We start from the raw sequence: 16,174 nt of genomic DNA, 5'->3' as shown, positions 1-16,174 counted from the left end.
TGGATTTCGATGCTCAACCCAGAAGTACAGCTGGTAGATGATTTATAGTTCCGTCTCATGTTGTTTACATTTCTGACACAACCAGAGGATGAAAGGATGAGTCCTGTGTTACGGTAGTGTCCCGCATTCATTCAGTTTGCAGAAGTTATATAAAAATAATCTCCTGTCGGTATGACGTATTGACACATTTAGTTCAATTACAAACTTTGTAGTGCAATTTCTAGACACTTGAATGTGGAACATTTTCCTTAAGCGTTAAATATAGACTCCTTGGTCACACCTATCAGTCCCCACGGTCCAGTTTAACACTATAAATACCTTTAAAACAGTGCCAATAAAAAAAACCCCAATATTATCTTCATAAAGGTCACATTTGAGCTGTTGTATTGCATTTTACAGGTGTCCCTCTATATAAAGTGGCCACTGATTGTTGATTTGTATACAACACGCTCCTTGTAAATGTACAAGATGTTGAGTTTCCCTGCTCTTCCGTCACCATGCAGACACAGCCAGCAGAGATTGTTTGTTATGCAGCATCACCTGCTGGCTTAATGGAGAACTGCCAACATTTCCAAAGGATGAGACACAAGTGGCAGCAACGAACGAGGAAACTATTTCACGACATCAGAACTAAACGTCCACTTTACAGAACTACATGAAAACTGAAATGAACCCTATTACCTGAGATTTGTCACACAAACTTGGACATTTTCTACTCATCTAGAACAAAGTTCACGAAACATATGACAAAAGCATTACACATGAGAAAGAAAAAAATACATGGCTGTGTGTTGTGTCACAGTTTTCCTTCACTTAAGTTTTGAGATAAGCAATAACGCAATGCGGCAAAGCCGGCAGGGAGGACTGTGGGAAAAGTGGCTGAGGGATACCAGGGTGCTTGTCCTAAAATAGTCTCACGATGGCTATGAGGACATCTCATTCCCGGCTCATTCTTGGATCATGCAAAAAGCCCAAACACCCATTTTGGAGTTTTAGATCGCTCAAAACGTCACTGAACCAAAGTTATGAATGAAGACATTTCCACCTAGAGATTGTAGCGACCGATTCCGAAAAAGAAAAGCAACGCTCATCCTATGACTTAAAGGCAACAGACAGTGAGCAACATGGAGCTTTAGCAGCAGAACGGAGCTTTATTGCAACTGACATTTACTGCATGTGGGGCAATAAATTGCTGATTCAAACCCAAAAAAATCAAAATGACTCTCAACATCATGCACTGTTCAAAAAAACGGATGTTAAAAATAAATCACATCATGCTTTTCCACGACGTCCGACTATGAAAGATGATAATAACAGACAGCAAGTGAGATGATGTCATGAGCGTTTATGAAAGATTCATTTTCAAGTGTAGCGGTGAATTGAAGAAGAAGAACCGATTTTTGTCCTCACAAGATAAACAAACAAGCAAAATAAGTTCTGTATGTAATACACACTGGGCGTTTGATTCAAAGCTAAATATTTACCAAGTTTGGACATTCTATGAAATCATTCTTGCGGTGCAAACTGGTGGGCAAGAGAAACATAGTGAAATACCAGACCCCATGTTTGGGTACGGGGGCCTCCAGTGGTTGAGTGAGCTTTGACCTAAAATAGGTCTGAGAATGTGGATAAAGAGATAAAACAGACTGTGGAGGGGGAGGGGGGTGAAAAAGATCAAATAACTTAAAAGGGGCCTGTAAATAAATCGCCATCAGAGGATAAAAATGAATTTTGTGTGGATGGCGGTTTGCAGAGGGCATGGGAAAATCTACTCTGACAGGGAAGAAACTTGCTTTTCAACAGCGATGCAATCATGTCGCCAGAATGTGACTAAAAAGAGGATTTATGTCATTTGAGAGCAGAAGAAGAGCTGACATGGAATATCAGAAATTATCATTATCTCCATCTTATCTCTAGGATTTGTATGCAGAATAAACAGACAAATACTTCACCTCTCTTTTGTCCGAGGAAATGTTATGAGATTATATTTAAACTTTACGCTTAATATTTCAAGTCCTGCACTTAGATTCGACTGGTGTGCTGGACTACTTCGCCTTTAAATGACTGGAAGTCAAAAGCAGACATGGAATTCGTATGTTTCACAATAAAATACACATAACGTGTATAAATATGCATCAGAAGACTTCGAGGGAGGAAGTTAATGGAAGAAAATGTGTTTTTTATTGTAGTGCCAAGATGTGCCACTAGAGGGAGCACGACTCAGGCTACGGCGTAATAGACAAACAGACAAAAGAATCTTCAGAGTCAATCAACTGATCACACTCTGTAACATCTCTATTGATATCAAACACATTAGATTGCCCACAAGGCCGATATATAAATAACATATGCCTTAAAATAGGGGGGAAATAATATATAATATTACGACCAAAACTTTCCAACTTTATGGAACAACTCATATTGTTTACGGGGATCAGAAAAAAACTATTTTACATGTTTATTCTATGAGTCGACGTCCCGGTGAGGGCTGCTCTGGTGCGGGCTCCCCCGGTCCCTCCTCCATCAAACGTCAGAAACCAGCGGTATAAAACCCGCGAGGCCACACCGACCGCTCAAAGTCGCACATCCACCTCCTCGTTAACCTGACAGCCCGCGGTCTGCCTCCGCACAGACGGCGAGGAGAGCCACTAGATCTTAATGAGACAGACGAGAGGAGAGACGCACCGAAGCCGCCGCGGGACCACATCAGATCTACTGGATTTTGCGCACAAGAATGCAAAAGAAAAGTTGCTCTCTCCAGATGCGTTTGTGTCGGATGAAGTTCATGTGTGCGGGATAGTTTCTGTCGGACTTTGAAGTGAGTGATGTCCGGGAGGAGGTTTTTTATTCTTCTTCTTCTACTTCCATGAATAGTTCCCAACGGAAGCGCAGCGAAACGACAGCGGGGGCTTATCGCTTTGACCGTTAGACACTGACCTCGGGCAGAAGCTGAACCATTTCACCCACCGAGCGAACCAGATGCGGAGAGAAAGATGCATCTGGGCAAGGCGTTACTGTTCGTCCTCCTCCTCAACTGCGCGACCCTGAGCTCATCTCTGTCGACTTGTGCCACCGTGGACATCGACCACGTGAAACGGAAGAGGGTCGAGGCGATACGGGGTCAGATTTTGAGCAAACTCCGGCTGACGAGTCCTCCGCACTCCCTCGGACCGAGTAAAATCCCGTATCAGATCCAGGCGTTGTATAACAGCACCAAGGAGCTACTGGAGGAGCTCAGGAGGGATCGGCAGCAGAGTTGCGGTCAGGACAACACGGAGACAGAGTACTATGCCAAAGAGATATACAAATTCAACATGGTCTACGGACCGCCGGAGAGCAGTAAGTATTGCCATTATTTGGGTGGCCTTTACTGTATATCTCATGTATGTCTTGATTTAATGCCAGCAACCCGCGGCGACGGAGTGCGTAATTACGCACCAAATGAAGAGTGCACGCCTGGACCCCGTCAGCCAGACGCAATCTCAAAACTCCAGCCATTCATAAATATCTGTACTATTTATAGTTTCTAGTTCAGCCACTCTTCATCGCTGCTGCACAAATATTTATGCCCCCCCCCCCAACATATATTTAAATCACCCATTAAAATAATCATAAACTAAATAATAAAATCCATAATCTATAAATATGGAAATAGCCTTTAAAGTGTTTAACTGCTGGACACGTGAAGGCATCACCACCTCACACTTGTGTACAGTCAAACACTGGAGAGCCGATTGACTTCCGGACTAGTTGTGACGTCACATAATCATCCTATACTCGAGACTTGATGTGAAAACACGTACGTCATTCTGCACAGCGAAGCTCAAACATCCCAGTGGAGAAAACAAGGAGCAAAAAGTGGAGGTCGGCCCTTTAATATGAATGAAAAACCACGACAACAACAAAAAAAACACGCCCACACAGATGTGTCAGCGCTCTACGAGGTTTTTTGTAAAACTGAAAGGTGAACTTGCGGTGCACTTGATGTGCTTTCTTGCTGCAGTACCAACCTGTCTTAGCCCTGCATCAGTGTTCCAGGAAAGTCACTCTCCTCCTACTCCTGACTCCACTCTTCCTCCTCTTGTTTTTTTCCCCTCCATGGATTCTGTCCTTCTCCCCAGATGTTCCCACTTCCTTTCCAGTCAGGCCCAAATGAGAGGGACATCTGCCCGGGCGGATGGGGATGCCTTTAGGAGACGAAGTAGGAAAAGTTAACAGTGGTGGACAGGAAAAGTTAGACGTTAATGACCTCCCCCCACCCTGGTAGTCTGGACGGAGGCATCCCTCTCTCCCCCCGTGGAGTCTGGCGGGACAGTGGGGGGTCCCTAGCGTACACCGACACGTTGAAGACGAGCATTAAGCGACCCCCACTTCCTGCCTTGGCCGGTGAATTGCCCACACGGGTGGCCCATGAGCATGAGATCACTCACCCAACTGCTCAGGTTTGCTAAGTTGAGGGTGAAACCGATCCTGCATCCATTCCCCTTAAACCTGAAGCATTCCACTGTGCCGTCGTTTTACTGCCTCTACTGTAGGTAACATTCCGCCGCACGCGGAATAATGAGCTCTAATTTGTTTGGGAAATATTTGTTGAGATTATCAGCGAAGGCCCGTTCCCCTCACGTTGTTTTTTTTTTTTTTTTTTTTAACGTCAAGGGATTTGTGCCAAATCTCTATTTGGCACCACCGTTTCCTCTATAGAAACACAAGCTATGAGTGGAAAACTTGTGCTGAGAGGGACATGTGTCAGCACTTGAGGGAGATTCATACAGCATGTGGTCCGACTGAGTTTGGATTACTGAGAAAGTAGAATAGGATAAATGCTGTGCGTGTGTAAAAGCCAAAGAGGGCCTCATGGTCGAGAGCAAAGCCAAGACCATTGCATCACAGTCCCTTTGAAATCAACAGGTGTTTCTCAAAAGACCTATTTCTCCTCGGCAATGTTCTGTTTTGAATCTCGCAAAATGGTTTTGACAAAAACGGCAGGCGGTAGGTGCCTCGAGTTGGTGTGCTGCTTTCACTGCCGGATCCGGACCCACAGATGGGCTTTTATGATGCAGGCCGTATTAACATACGTTTTCTTCTAACGGTTGGGTGAAGATCAGAGTTTCTCCATGCTTGTGCCCGAGTTTGATGTGATTAACTTCAAAAACAAATGGAAAGAAGGCAGAAACCTAACGGCATATATATGTGCTTAACTGACAAAAAGTAGCGGCGTGTGCCCAAGTCAACATCTCTACTTCTCAGATACTTAAAATGTCAACAAGCTAATAATATTCCTTAAAATTGTGGTACTGGCATGGCAGAGTGTGTTTTTTTTTTAAACGTGTCCAAGATGATGTCATACTTGGAAATATGCATTTTGTCAATACGCTGTATATCCACATGCATACAGTGAGCCTACTCTCTGAGGTGGTTAATGTGATTTTCATATGCTGGAGTTGGCCAGATGACAATTTTATAGATTCTCAACTCTAATTCTAATCTGGCAGACAGTTTTCTTCACTTAAAGGGCACCACATTAATATATATATATGGATAAAATACAGAAATTATGACTTTCTAAATATTCTGCATCCTTATAATATTTGCACGTTCACAGGAAGTTAATAACGCTCTAAAGTGTAAACTTTTCCTATCAAAACTGACAGTTTTCCTGATGTTTGTGGATGGGAAGCTCACCTTAATGTTGCCACATTTTACAGTTTTGTGTTTTTTCACACACACATTTTGTCTTCTCCCCAACAAATGATGCACTTCATACATAATTTCTTCACGTTTTGTCAAACTCAGTCACACATAGAAGAGTTTTCTCCTGTCGGTGGGACAATATCATTTGCGGTCAAAACTTTTAGAAGTTGAAAAATAAAACTCACTCTTAGGATGCGACACTATTGTTATGGTTATAGGGAAACATGGTTGTTTGGGTAAAAATCAATGAGGTTGGAAAACATCCTGATTTGGCTGAGAAAGGCTACTTCATTAAGATTAAGGATGCTTGGTTGTCATGGTGACAGTGATAAACACTTTAAGGTGAGGTCATCACACTAAACGTGCTGCTCTTTAAGTGTCATATGCTACTTGCTCCTCTGCACCTGTCATACTTACTACGACCACTAGAGGGCTTTGACACTAACAAACATCGTTTTGGGCCACTGATGCAGACATTCTTCTCCAATCAATTCAATTACATGCATTTATAAAGAGTGACACATCAGCAGGCACAAGGGTGGAAGTGGCAAGAACAAAAAACTACACTTGAACGGGGAGAAACCATCTGCCTGGACTCATCAAATACAGTGAATGCAATAGAATGATATAATGAGAGTCTCTACTTGAGATCAGAGATCCTGAATGACTTTCTTTTCTTAAAGATTTGTGTATTTTGAGTAAGTCTTCTCTGCTAAATACAGAAAAGTCAGGCTAAAGCCGTTTCCCCCTGCTCCCAGTCTTTGCACTATGCTAACCGTACGATAAATATGAACTCGCAGACATCAGCCAGACATGAGGGTGGTATCAATGTTCTCAATTCGCAAATACGTGCATTTCCCAGCGTTATGAGCAGCCAGTTAGTCTGTCTTTGTGGGATAAAGTTCTGACTCTCAGTCAGTCACTCCTTCACCAAACACACACACGCTTCTTTGACGGTTCGTGGAGGTAAACTGTCGACCTTCGGTGGATCTGAGGCGGCCCCTGTGAACCAACACAAATCCGTGACAGGTGCAAATGAAGCAGAAAGCCGCTGGGAGAATGGCAAATTACTACATCGAGAGGCCGGACTGCAATCATCGGAAAAGATTTCCTTTTATAGCATGGTACGCGTGGAGAATCTGGCGTATGTCAATGACTGAGGTCGGGTTGTGGAGAAGTCATCATGGTCAGAAAGGGGTTTCGGGTCCAACAAGTTGTCAGAGGGGGCCGTGGATAGCAGGGTTCTTGATACGCAGATAGCAGCGAGGTGAAGTCACACTGAGCTCAAAACTATTGCTTTTTCAATTACAACATTTTCACTTCCACCAAATATAGACAAAGCGTTAGAGAAACACTGAGGAATTTTGATAAGGCAGGCAAACACACTAATCATTCACTGGGGCTGACATAGTGGCACCCAGCAAACCCAACAGCATATTAAACAAACATCGACTGTAAATACATGCCATTATTTTAATATCAAAGTATCACTTTATTTCTGACGCAATATATGTAAAAAAAAAAAAAAAGTTGGGAAGGGGGGAGTTTCCATTGCATTGCCATGTAGAGTTTGAAATTATTACATTCACTGCCAACTCCGTTAACACCAGTAAGTGCTTCTGTGGAGCACAACTGCAATTACTCTGTCATCAAGGAAGAATTAAAGTGTGATCCAAAGCAACGCCTCTCCCCCTCACTCAGCCAGAACTGTATTTTTCAAAATTGTATTGGGGATGAAATCAGGCTAAATTAAAGCTATTGCTATATGCTATTAAATAGAGCTCAAACGAGTGGTTAATAATCAATAGGGGAATTGATTTGCTGCTCTTCGTTGTCTATAAAATGTATAGTTTTTGTTTTTTTGTCAGTGAAAAAAAAGCAGTTGATGACATCTTGTGTTTTAGGAAATTTGGACAGGCATTTTGTCACAACTTTATGACATTTAATAGACGAAGCGATTCATGGATTATTAAAAAAATAACATGAGCCTGAGTTGCAGCCCCATTATTAAGGTTTTAAATGTACATTCACAGCTTCTAATGTCAACTGCAGACATGATTGTTGAGAGATATAATTCCGTTTGCCTCACGGTGTCTTATGGAGACGGCACTTTTTGCACGGCTTTCTTACCAAAGATAATAAAAGGGAATGATGGCTGAATTCCATTTAGCTTCTTCAGTTTCAGGCTATAATGCATGCTGGCTCACTGTCGCACTGTAATGGCTCACTGGGACACTTGAGTATAACAGAACTGGTTTTTTCCTACTGTGGCAAGTCAAAATGTCTGCTGTGATAAAGGCCCACTTGAGAACTTTTATTTAAACCACTCATTATGAAGGAGATCGCAAGGCAAGTATCTGCGATTATGTTGTCGAGTCATGTCGCGTTTGAGGTCTGCGATCAGACATAAAACTGCTCGTCTTGCACCAGACCTCGATAAGAATTTCCAAGTCTGTTCTCTCACAAAACTTTTTATTTTATTCCCCGTTCCAGACGATCTGCTCTACTGCCCAAAAGGCATCACCTCTAAGGTTTTCCGCTTCAACGTCTCCGCAATGGAAAGGAACTCGACCAACCTCTTCAGAGCAGAGTTTCGAGCTCTGAGGGTGCCAAACTCGAGTTCTAAGAGGAATGAACAGCGGATTGAGCTCTACCAGGTGCGTAAAGGTACCGTTTCCTTGTCCTTATACCAAGATCAGAACAGACGACGCTCATAGTCATGGCAACAAGGAGCTTCAAAGTCTATTTTCCCCCTCTAATTTAATATTTGTTCTTAGATATAGTTCAAAACGTCTGTCAAGAACATATCTTACATAAGCTGGTTTGTTGTTCTCCATCACACGATTTCAGGCCCTAATTGACCAAGAGAGCCAACGATAACCAGATTGTGGTCGCAGGCATGCATGGGTAACAGCCAGACCAAAAGCCAAAAAAGCTCAACAGGCCTGCAGAATGTTAGCAGGATCAGGACAGGAGGACTGTTCGTGCAGCTCTGGCAACCCAGATCTAACGCAGTCCTCATTCTGGTTATGTAGCGGCCTTTAACATTTGGTCCTCAAAACAGTATGAAAAGTCGATGAAGCTCTTAAAAAAAAAGCAGTGCTGGACTTTTTGATCGATAAAATGATGCAACACGCTTTTAGAGTGAGTCGGAGTGAACGTCCTCCCTGTAATGTCCTGGCATCGACTATCCAATATAAAAGCAAACTTATTGAAATCAAATTAAAAACATACCACCATATATAGATACTCGTCTTGGGAGTGATGTCATGACGAACCCACGAGGGGAATATTACCAAACACGTGATAGGACTATAGATTTCAACTCAACGCTAAGAAAAAAAAAAAGGTTGGTTGGAAGAGAGTCTGTAATTGCAGAAGAGCTTAATCTGTTGGCCGGCGTTGTGCAGGGGGAGAGGGATACGGGGCAGAGTTGACACAAGGTCATGCTCAAGTGAGATTTCCTGAGAAGTAAATTACATTTTTTACATTTGCATTTGTTCCCACTCATCTGCCAAATACACGGGAAGCAGGAGCGTGCACGGAGCCAACGGTTTTGACTCCAGAGACGAGGGAGGACTTGAGAGACCGGTCAGGGCCGAGGCTTGTTATTTAGCCTTGTACTTTTATATTGTGGAAGAATATGAAGGCGAGGGGAAATGGGAAGAAAAGGGGGTTTCTTGCAGTGACAAAACCATAGAGAATTAACAGCCAACAACTCTGCAACACTTCACTTTTAGCTCATTGTTTTGGTCTTACAGTTACTGTATGAGTGAATATTACTGCAGCTATTTTCAGCATACAAGCTTTGATAAAGTGACACCACCCTACCTGGCTGAGAAACACAGATCATACAACACAGCGAGCTAAAGAACCAGAGTTTTCTATCAGGAGCGTGAATATTATTGGACTTACATTCATTTATCAGCTGGACACAAGTATGAATACAGGTGGCTGGTGGCGTTCTTCCCTTCCCTGCACATCTCCCAGGTGTGTTGGCTAATTGCTGCTCAGGTTGAAGGTGGGTGGAGCGTGTGATGTCATCAGACTCCATGAACAGATTACAAGGTGTAACCTGTCCATCAAGCGTCTGAATAAGCTCACAGTCCCTGAAATAAGTGAAATATTATGCATCGAGCACCACATAACGTAAAAACAATTTATAAAAAGAAAGACTTGCCTCCTTATCCAGGGAGGATTTGAAGCTGAAGTGATGACAATGTCTGTCCGTCCATCCGTCGGGCCAAACCAAGATGGATAACATGCTTAATATCAGCATGTCAGCACTATTCTTATCTCGCCGTCATCCGTTTGGAATGCTCCAGTCATCACATTTCCTCACGGTTCATAACTGATAACACCGTTATTAGGTATTGAGAGAAAACGTGTTATTAGAGTGACTTATGATGACTGTTTTGCAGATCGTGAGGCCGAACGAACACATTAGGAAACAACGCTACATTGCGGCCAAGAACGTGCTGACCAAAGGGACTCCGGAGTGGGTCTCCTTCGATGTGACGGAAACAGTGCGGGAATGGCTGATGAACCGAGGTGAGACCGAGGTCACTAGTTTCTAAAAACCTGGGATTGATCCGAACCATCAGCCCGTGTTTGAACTCAGAAATGTGACCTACAAGCATTGATTTCTAAAAGAGGGAGACTGTCGACTGTTTTTGGAAATCCTCTTCTCCACTGTTCTCCGTTAGGAACTAATCTGGGTTTGGAAATCAGCGTGCACTGTCCCTGCCACACATTCAACCCAAACGGTGACATCATTGACAATGAGAATGAAGTCCTGGAGGTCAAGTTCAAAGGTAGGCGTCTACAACATCCTGTCATATAGTTTTGATCTGATATTTTAATGTCTTCCGTACATCTTTCTGACCATCCCTCCAATCAGTTTCAATGCAATGGATTATGTTGCATTTTTATGTCTTCCTTAGTCCTATAATTTACAAGATTTATTCTTGAATCATTGAAAAAATGCCTTTATTCTAGACGATCCATAATTCCACAATATGGTTTAATTAGAGGTCGTGGTTGTTTTTATGTCCTCGCCTGATTTAGAATAAACTTGCAATTAAAACATTTCATTTTTTGCTTTTAGAAACAAAGTTTTCATTTCTTCATTGTGTAAAAAGAATGATGAGAGCCACAGCTGCACAGTCCATCATTTTGAAAATTGCATGCTGGGAGAGAGAGAGAGAGAGAGAGAGAAAAAAAAAGCACCACTAAACAGTAGTTGCATCGTGTCTATAATTAAGGCATAGATGGAGATGAGGAGCAAAGTCGCTTGGATCTGGATCACCTGAAGAAGAAAAAGGACCAGTACCTGCCTCACCTGATCCTCATGATGATCCCCCCCCACCGCCTGGAAACTCAGACCACACGCCGACGCAAGAGAGCGCTGGACACAAACTACTGCTTCTCGTAAGTCATGGAATAGTGCACAATGGTAGGAATCGGAATATCCCAAATCTCTGCTGCTACATCAAATACGAGGAGCACCATTGCAACGATTTAACTAGAGACCAATTGTGCCGTTTTATCGTCGCAGAAACACGGAGGAGAGCTGCTGCGTTCGCCGGCTCTACATCGATTTCCGGCGTGACTTGGACTGGAAGTGGATCCACGAGCCCAGCGGTTACGACGCCAACTACTGCTCCGGGCCCTGCCCTTACCTGAGGAGCTCGGATACAACACACAGCTCGGTAAGAAGCACCCATCGGGGATACAAAACCAGAGAGTCTTCATGGGCTTTCAAACACGTTGAATCTACTTTCTACTGAACATAATTGTCCCGATGAATAATCTGTTAATTAAGGTGGCTGACGGGGGGAAAGCAGGTCCAAAAGATTGGCTCTCCACCCTCAGCTCCTCCTTCTGCAGACCATAATCTCCCAGAAAATATGAAAAGAAGCTTATTAGAATGATTTATTTGGGATGAATTCTCACATGTCTCAGTATTTCCAGATACTCAGCTGTCAGACTGATTTAACAAACCAGCACACTATCAAGACTATAACACAGTCTCTCCCTGTTTGCTTTCCAATAGCTGCTGAGCCTGTACAACACTCTGAATCCGGAGGCATCAGCCTCCCCCTGCTGTGTCCCCCAAGACCTGGAACCCCTCACTATACTCTACTACTCCGGACGGACCCCCAAAGTGGAGCAGCTCTCCAACATGATCGTCAAGTCTTGCAAGTGTAGCTGAGAAGACGTGAAAAGGCGAGGTAGGAACGGCAGGATTTTACTCGGTACTGACGGAAAAACCCACGCTCATTGACTCCTGGACTCTTAGCTGTGACAAATACTTAAACTGACCGTGAGGCCTCATGGCGTAGATCTGAACACCACTCTGGAGGTCACACTTTTTTTTAAGGATGCAGATGTTTTTTATTAAAAACTTCATTTTTTTTTTGCCCCATCCCACTCAGTCATTATTTTCATCATTAAAAAAACGATCAAAATCAAAGAATGCTTTTAAAATAGAGCCCCGTACAAATGTATCTGTGACAAATCGGGAGCTGCTTCATGGGCAACGAATGACAGAGACTTATTATTTTGTGGTATATTCATGCTTCAGTTCAACCAAATATTCCACAAAGTTATAACCTCTCGCCTTGGTGATGATGTTGTTAATAACCACAAATATAGACTGTGTCCTACTGAACGCTCCAAAGAGGACTTTCAGGCTGGATTTTATTTTTTTGTTACCTTGACCTCGCTTAAAGTTCCCTTCCCCTTCAAACAGTGGACATTATCTTCAAACACAAAAGGAGAAAGGACAGACTTGCTGCTGTATCCAAAGCCATAGCTGTGGTCAGGGAAAAGGAGAGCTGAGAGAATGCCTGCTGGATTTGCAATGGAAAGTGAATGAACAAAGAAGTTGAGCCAAGCTTTTCTTTTTTTGGCCAGCCAGTAGTAATGGCCTTTTTTTTTTTTTTTTTTTTTGCGGTGCATCTATTAGAATGGATGGAAGAAGAAGAAGAAGAGAAAGAAGAAGAGGAAGGGACCTGTATGGAAGCTAAGAACTGTGATGGAAACAAGCCATGAGCACACTGCCATTCACTGGACGTTCTCATCTCTAACAGGTTCAAATTATTTATGGGACATCAAAGATTATACTGGAAAAGAACACGCGTTACGTAACAGGTTTTTATGGGATTTCTTTTACATTAATGGCAGATTCGGTCTGGTTATGCAACGTGCCGTATGGTGATCGTTTCACTAAACTGGGACACAAATCGACATGTATCTCCATTGGTGGAAACGCTTATATTAAACTTAGGGTACTGTTACATTTCCTTGTGATTTAGAAAGAATATGCAACGTTTTGTCCGTGTACTAATTAGTTTTACCTGTTGTATGTGATCCAGTATATGCTTGACGTAAGTCGTATTGTATTAAAAAAGGTGACTATTCCCCCAGAATGTTCAACCGGAGCACTTTTCTCCAGCAATAACAAGAAATGTCATGTTAGTTTTACTCCTTCACTCTCCTCTCACCTGTCACCCGTCACTCACAAGACATCGCATGTAGTCAGGACTCCATCGTTCCCAAAAACACACTACAGTCTTTCATTCCCTCTGCTCCGTCTCTGTTTGTTTTGGTGCTCTTTCACAGTGTGAAGCCCTAATGGAACAAAAAAAAAGAAAAGGGAGGGGGGGAGAGTCATTACATGACAGTGGCTGGATGTACAGTTAGACCTCATTTTGCTCCGAGTCAGGAGAACCATTCTGAATCCCTGTACTGTTTGGCATTCGCCCAGTCGGAGTCATCTTTCCTTTAGGTGACATTTAGGTGACGTTTTTTTTTTTTTTTTTTTTTTTTGGCAGTAATATTGTTTGATTGATTGTTGATCGTAATTGTTATTAAAAACACAACATGCAAAACCTGTATGAGCCCTTTTTAAATAATCATTCCAGCTTCGCATTGCATTTATTACATAATCTAATGTGATAGATCTGTAGAATCATTTAACTCCAAATTAGGAAATGATGAATTTACCCACTGGTCTTGTCTGCCATGTTGAAATGTCATTTAAAATGCTATTTTCTCATAATGTTTTGGTTCCACACAAACTTAATTTTTCTTACTTGAATCTCACCAGTCCCACCTGTTTCCTGCACGCTTTTTTTTTTTTTAGTAGAGTAATAAATTTGACTTTTTTTTTTTCTCGTCTGGAATTGTTGCTTAAGAGCTTTCCCAGGCTAAAAGCAATTACTTTTATTTTCAGTACATATTAATGTGCAGACATCACTTTATGTTCTTATTGTTCGCAAAATGGTTAGTATTCCGTAAATCACACATAAACCTGAGAAACCTTTAATTCATCAGGAGGACCCCTCCAATAGACCACTTGACCTTTGGAGAAGAGCTGCAGAGCATCTGGACCAACATAAATGCATTATTTCCTCACATATTAAATTAGAAACTTAAACCTGCAATGGGTTTAAATTTCTAATTTAATATGCATTTATTCATACAATAAAACTGCAAATTTGTTGACTTAGTTTGAAAAAGTGAAACTCATGTTTATTATTCGAAGGTGCAGAATTGATGGCTGGTGTCGGTGCATTACCCTTTATTACTGAAAGGGAAAACAGCCCGGGGTATTAAGGGTCTTTATATCCTCACTATTTGATCAACCACAAATAAAGCCTCATAAAGTCTTTATTAAAAGGGGCTGGCAGCTTACATCCCGTCTTCTCTGCTGGCAATCGGTCGAATAAGGGGGGGTGGGGGGGGGCACTGGTTTGAGCTAATATGGACTGACAAGTAGCCAGAGAGAATTCCCTTTCTCTGTGTGCCCGTTATTGTTCCCTGTCACAGTCAATCAGAGATAAACCGTGATGGAAACACAAAGACCAGAGGGCATGGCGAGGTCTAAAAGCAGGGGTCGGGGCTTTAATGGCTTTGCAGACAGCCCTGTACCAACAAACACACATTACCGGTAAAAGAGCAGCCGTGCCCCCATGCATGGTTGACTTTTAACCGTCAGTCAAAGCCACCAGAAGTCATGCCACTTACTTCCACCATTTGTCTCCGCTAGAAATGATCAGAAGTAGAACCAACAAGTGCTCTGCAACTTTATTTTACCGTTTACTTCTTCAAGTCGGTAAAAGCAGCCAACCGGTGGACAACCAGCAATATTACAATGATATAGCAGATTCTTCCAGTGTATCTTTTCTCAAGCCGGTGCGACTGAAGAAGGCCGATAGCGATGGCGAGGCCTTTCCTTACATGGGTCTTCCTATTCGCCACATTGTTCAGCCAAATACCACACAGGAAGTGAAACGCTCAGAAGGGGAAGACCTACAGTGAAGCTCATGTTGCAGCGATGGGGCATGTTCATCAAATGAGAGAGTGGTTGTATTAATATTCAGTAGTTGGTTGTATCAAGGTGGCACACAACAAACAAACTCAAAAAGAATCTGAATCTGAATCTTTCTGAAGAGTCTGGGATTTCATCTTCTAGCAGACGAACACACAGGGATAGTTTGAAGACACAGATAAGGATGCTGTTTGCTTCTTCTGGGGACGAGCTCACCACCTCAACCTCAAACCTCAACCATAAACCTATTTCCAGCTCCCGGCTACTGGATGAGCCACAATCTGATTGGAGTTCAGGGTCCGTTTCTGACTTTCTCAGAACTTGTGCTCTTCCAAGACTTACCAATGATGAATTGCATGACACGTAAATGCACAGAGGTTTGGAAAACTGTGTCTGCTGCTATTCCCTGAGCAGATTAACAGATGTGGAGGGAGAAAGAAAAAAAAATTGAGAGGGGGGGAGGTGAGAGACAGACACAGAGAGAGAGAGAGAGTGTGTGTGTGAGAGAGAGAGAGAGAGAGAGAGTGTGTGTGTGAGAGAGAGAAAAAGAGAGCGAGTCCTCAAAAAGGACTGTTGCTGCAATAAAATCATCGGGTCACATCAGACCAGTTCTCAGGCCCCAGGGTGGAAAGAGTTGTGTAATTCAGCAACGGGCCGACACACACACACACACACACACACACACACACACACACACACACACACACACACACACACACACACACACACACACACACACACACACACACACACACACACACACACACACACACACACACACACATATATACGTGCACATATACAAGTCAAGCCAGCGGCCATAGTTACTGGAAAAGAGTGGAGGGGTGAACAAATATGTAAACACATATCAACTTCATAGACCTTTATAGCTAAACAAATGAATGGGAGGTCTGGATCAAACTACAGCATTATATTACAGCAGAGTGTGTGTTTCCGTGACAGAGGGATGGTGAGCGCATGTGGCGAGATGGAGGAGAGAAAAAAAAAAGAGACCGTGTGAGAAAGGAGGAGAGACAGAGACAGTGTGAGATTATCATTTGCACACCCTTTAAATCAGGATACGACATCATGTTAAATTTATTACTCTGGGAAGAGACGCCTTGCAAGTGTGAATCAAACACAGTA

At 42.8% G+C, this 16,174-nt stretch overlaps 1 protein-coding gene across 1 annotated transcript; it reads left to right on the top strand.

Moving 5' to 3' along the window:
* The first annotated feature begins 2,597 nt into the window (after window positions 1-2,597).
* On the top strand, window positions 2,598-14,094 carry LOC311026450 (transforming growth factor beta-3 proprotein-like). Its single transcript, XM_084030019.1, has 7 exons — window positions 2,598-3,339; window positions 8,185-8,348; window positions 10,113-10,242; window positions 10,398-10,505; window positions 10,956-11,121; window positions 11,249-11,402; window positions 11,747-14,094. Exons 1-7 carry the CDS (start codon window positions 2,994-2,996, stop codon window positions 11,903-11,905), a joined length of 1,227 nt encoding a protein of 408 aa, XP_083886145.1. The 5' UTR covers window positions 2,598-2,993; the 3' UTR covers window positions 11,906-14,094.
* The last annotated feature ends 2,080 nt before the right edge of the window (window positions 14,095-16,174 follow it).

This window comes from Eutrigla gurnardus (genome assembly GCF_963514095.1).
Source record: "Eutrigla gurnardus genome assembly, chromosome: 16".
Lineage (NCBI taxonomy): Eukaryota > Metazoa > Chordata > Actinopteri > Perciformes > Triglidae > Eutrigla > Eutrigla gurnardus.
Note: the sequence above shows the minus strand (reverse complement) of the source record. Positions and strands in the feature narration are given on the sequence as shown.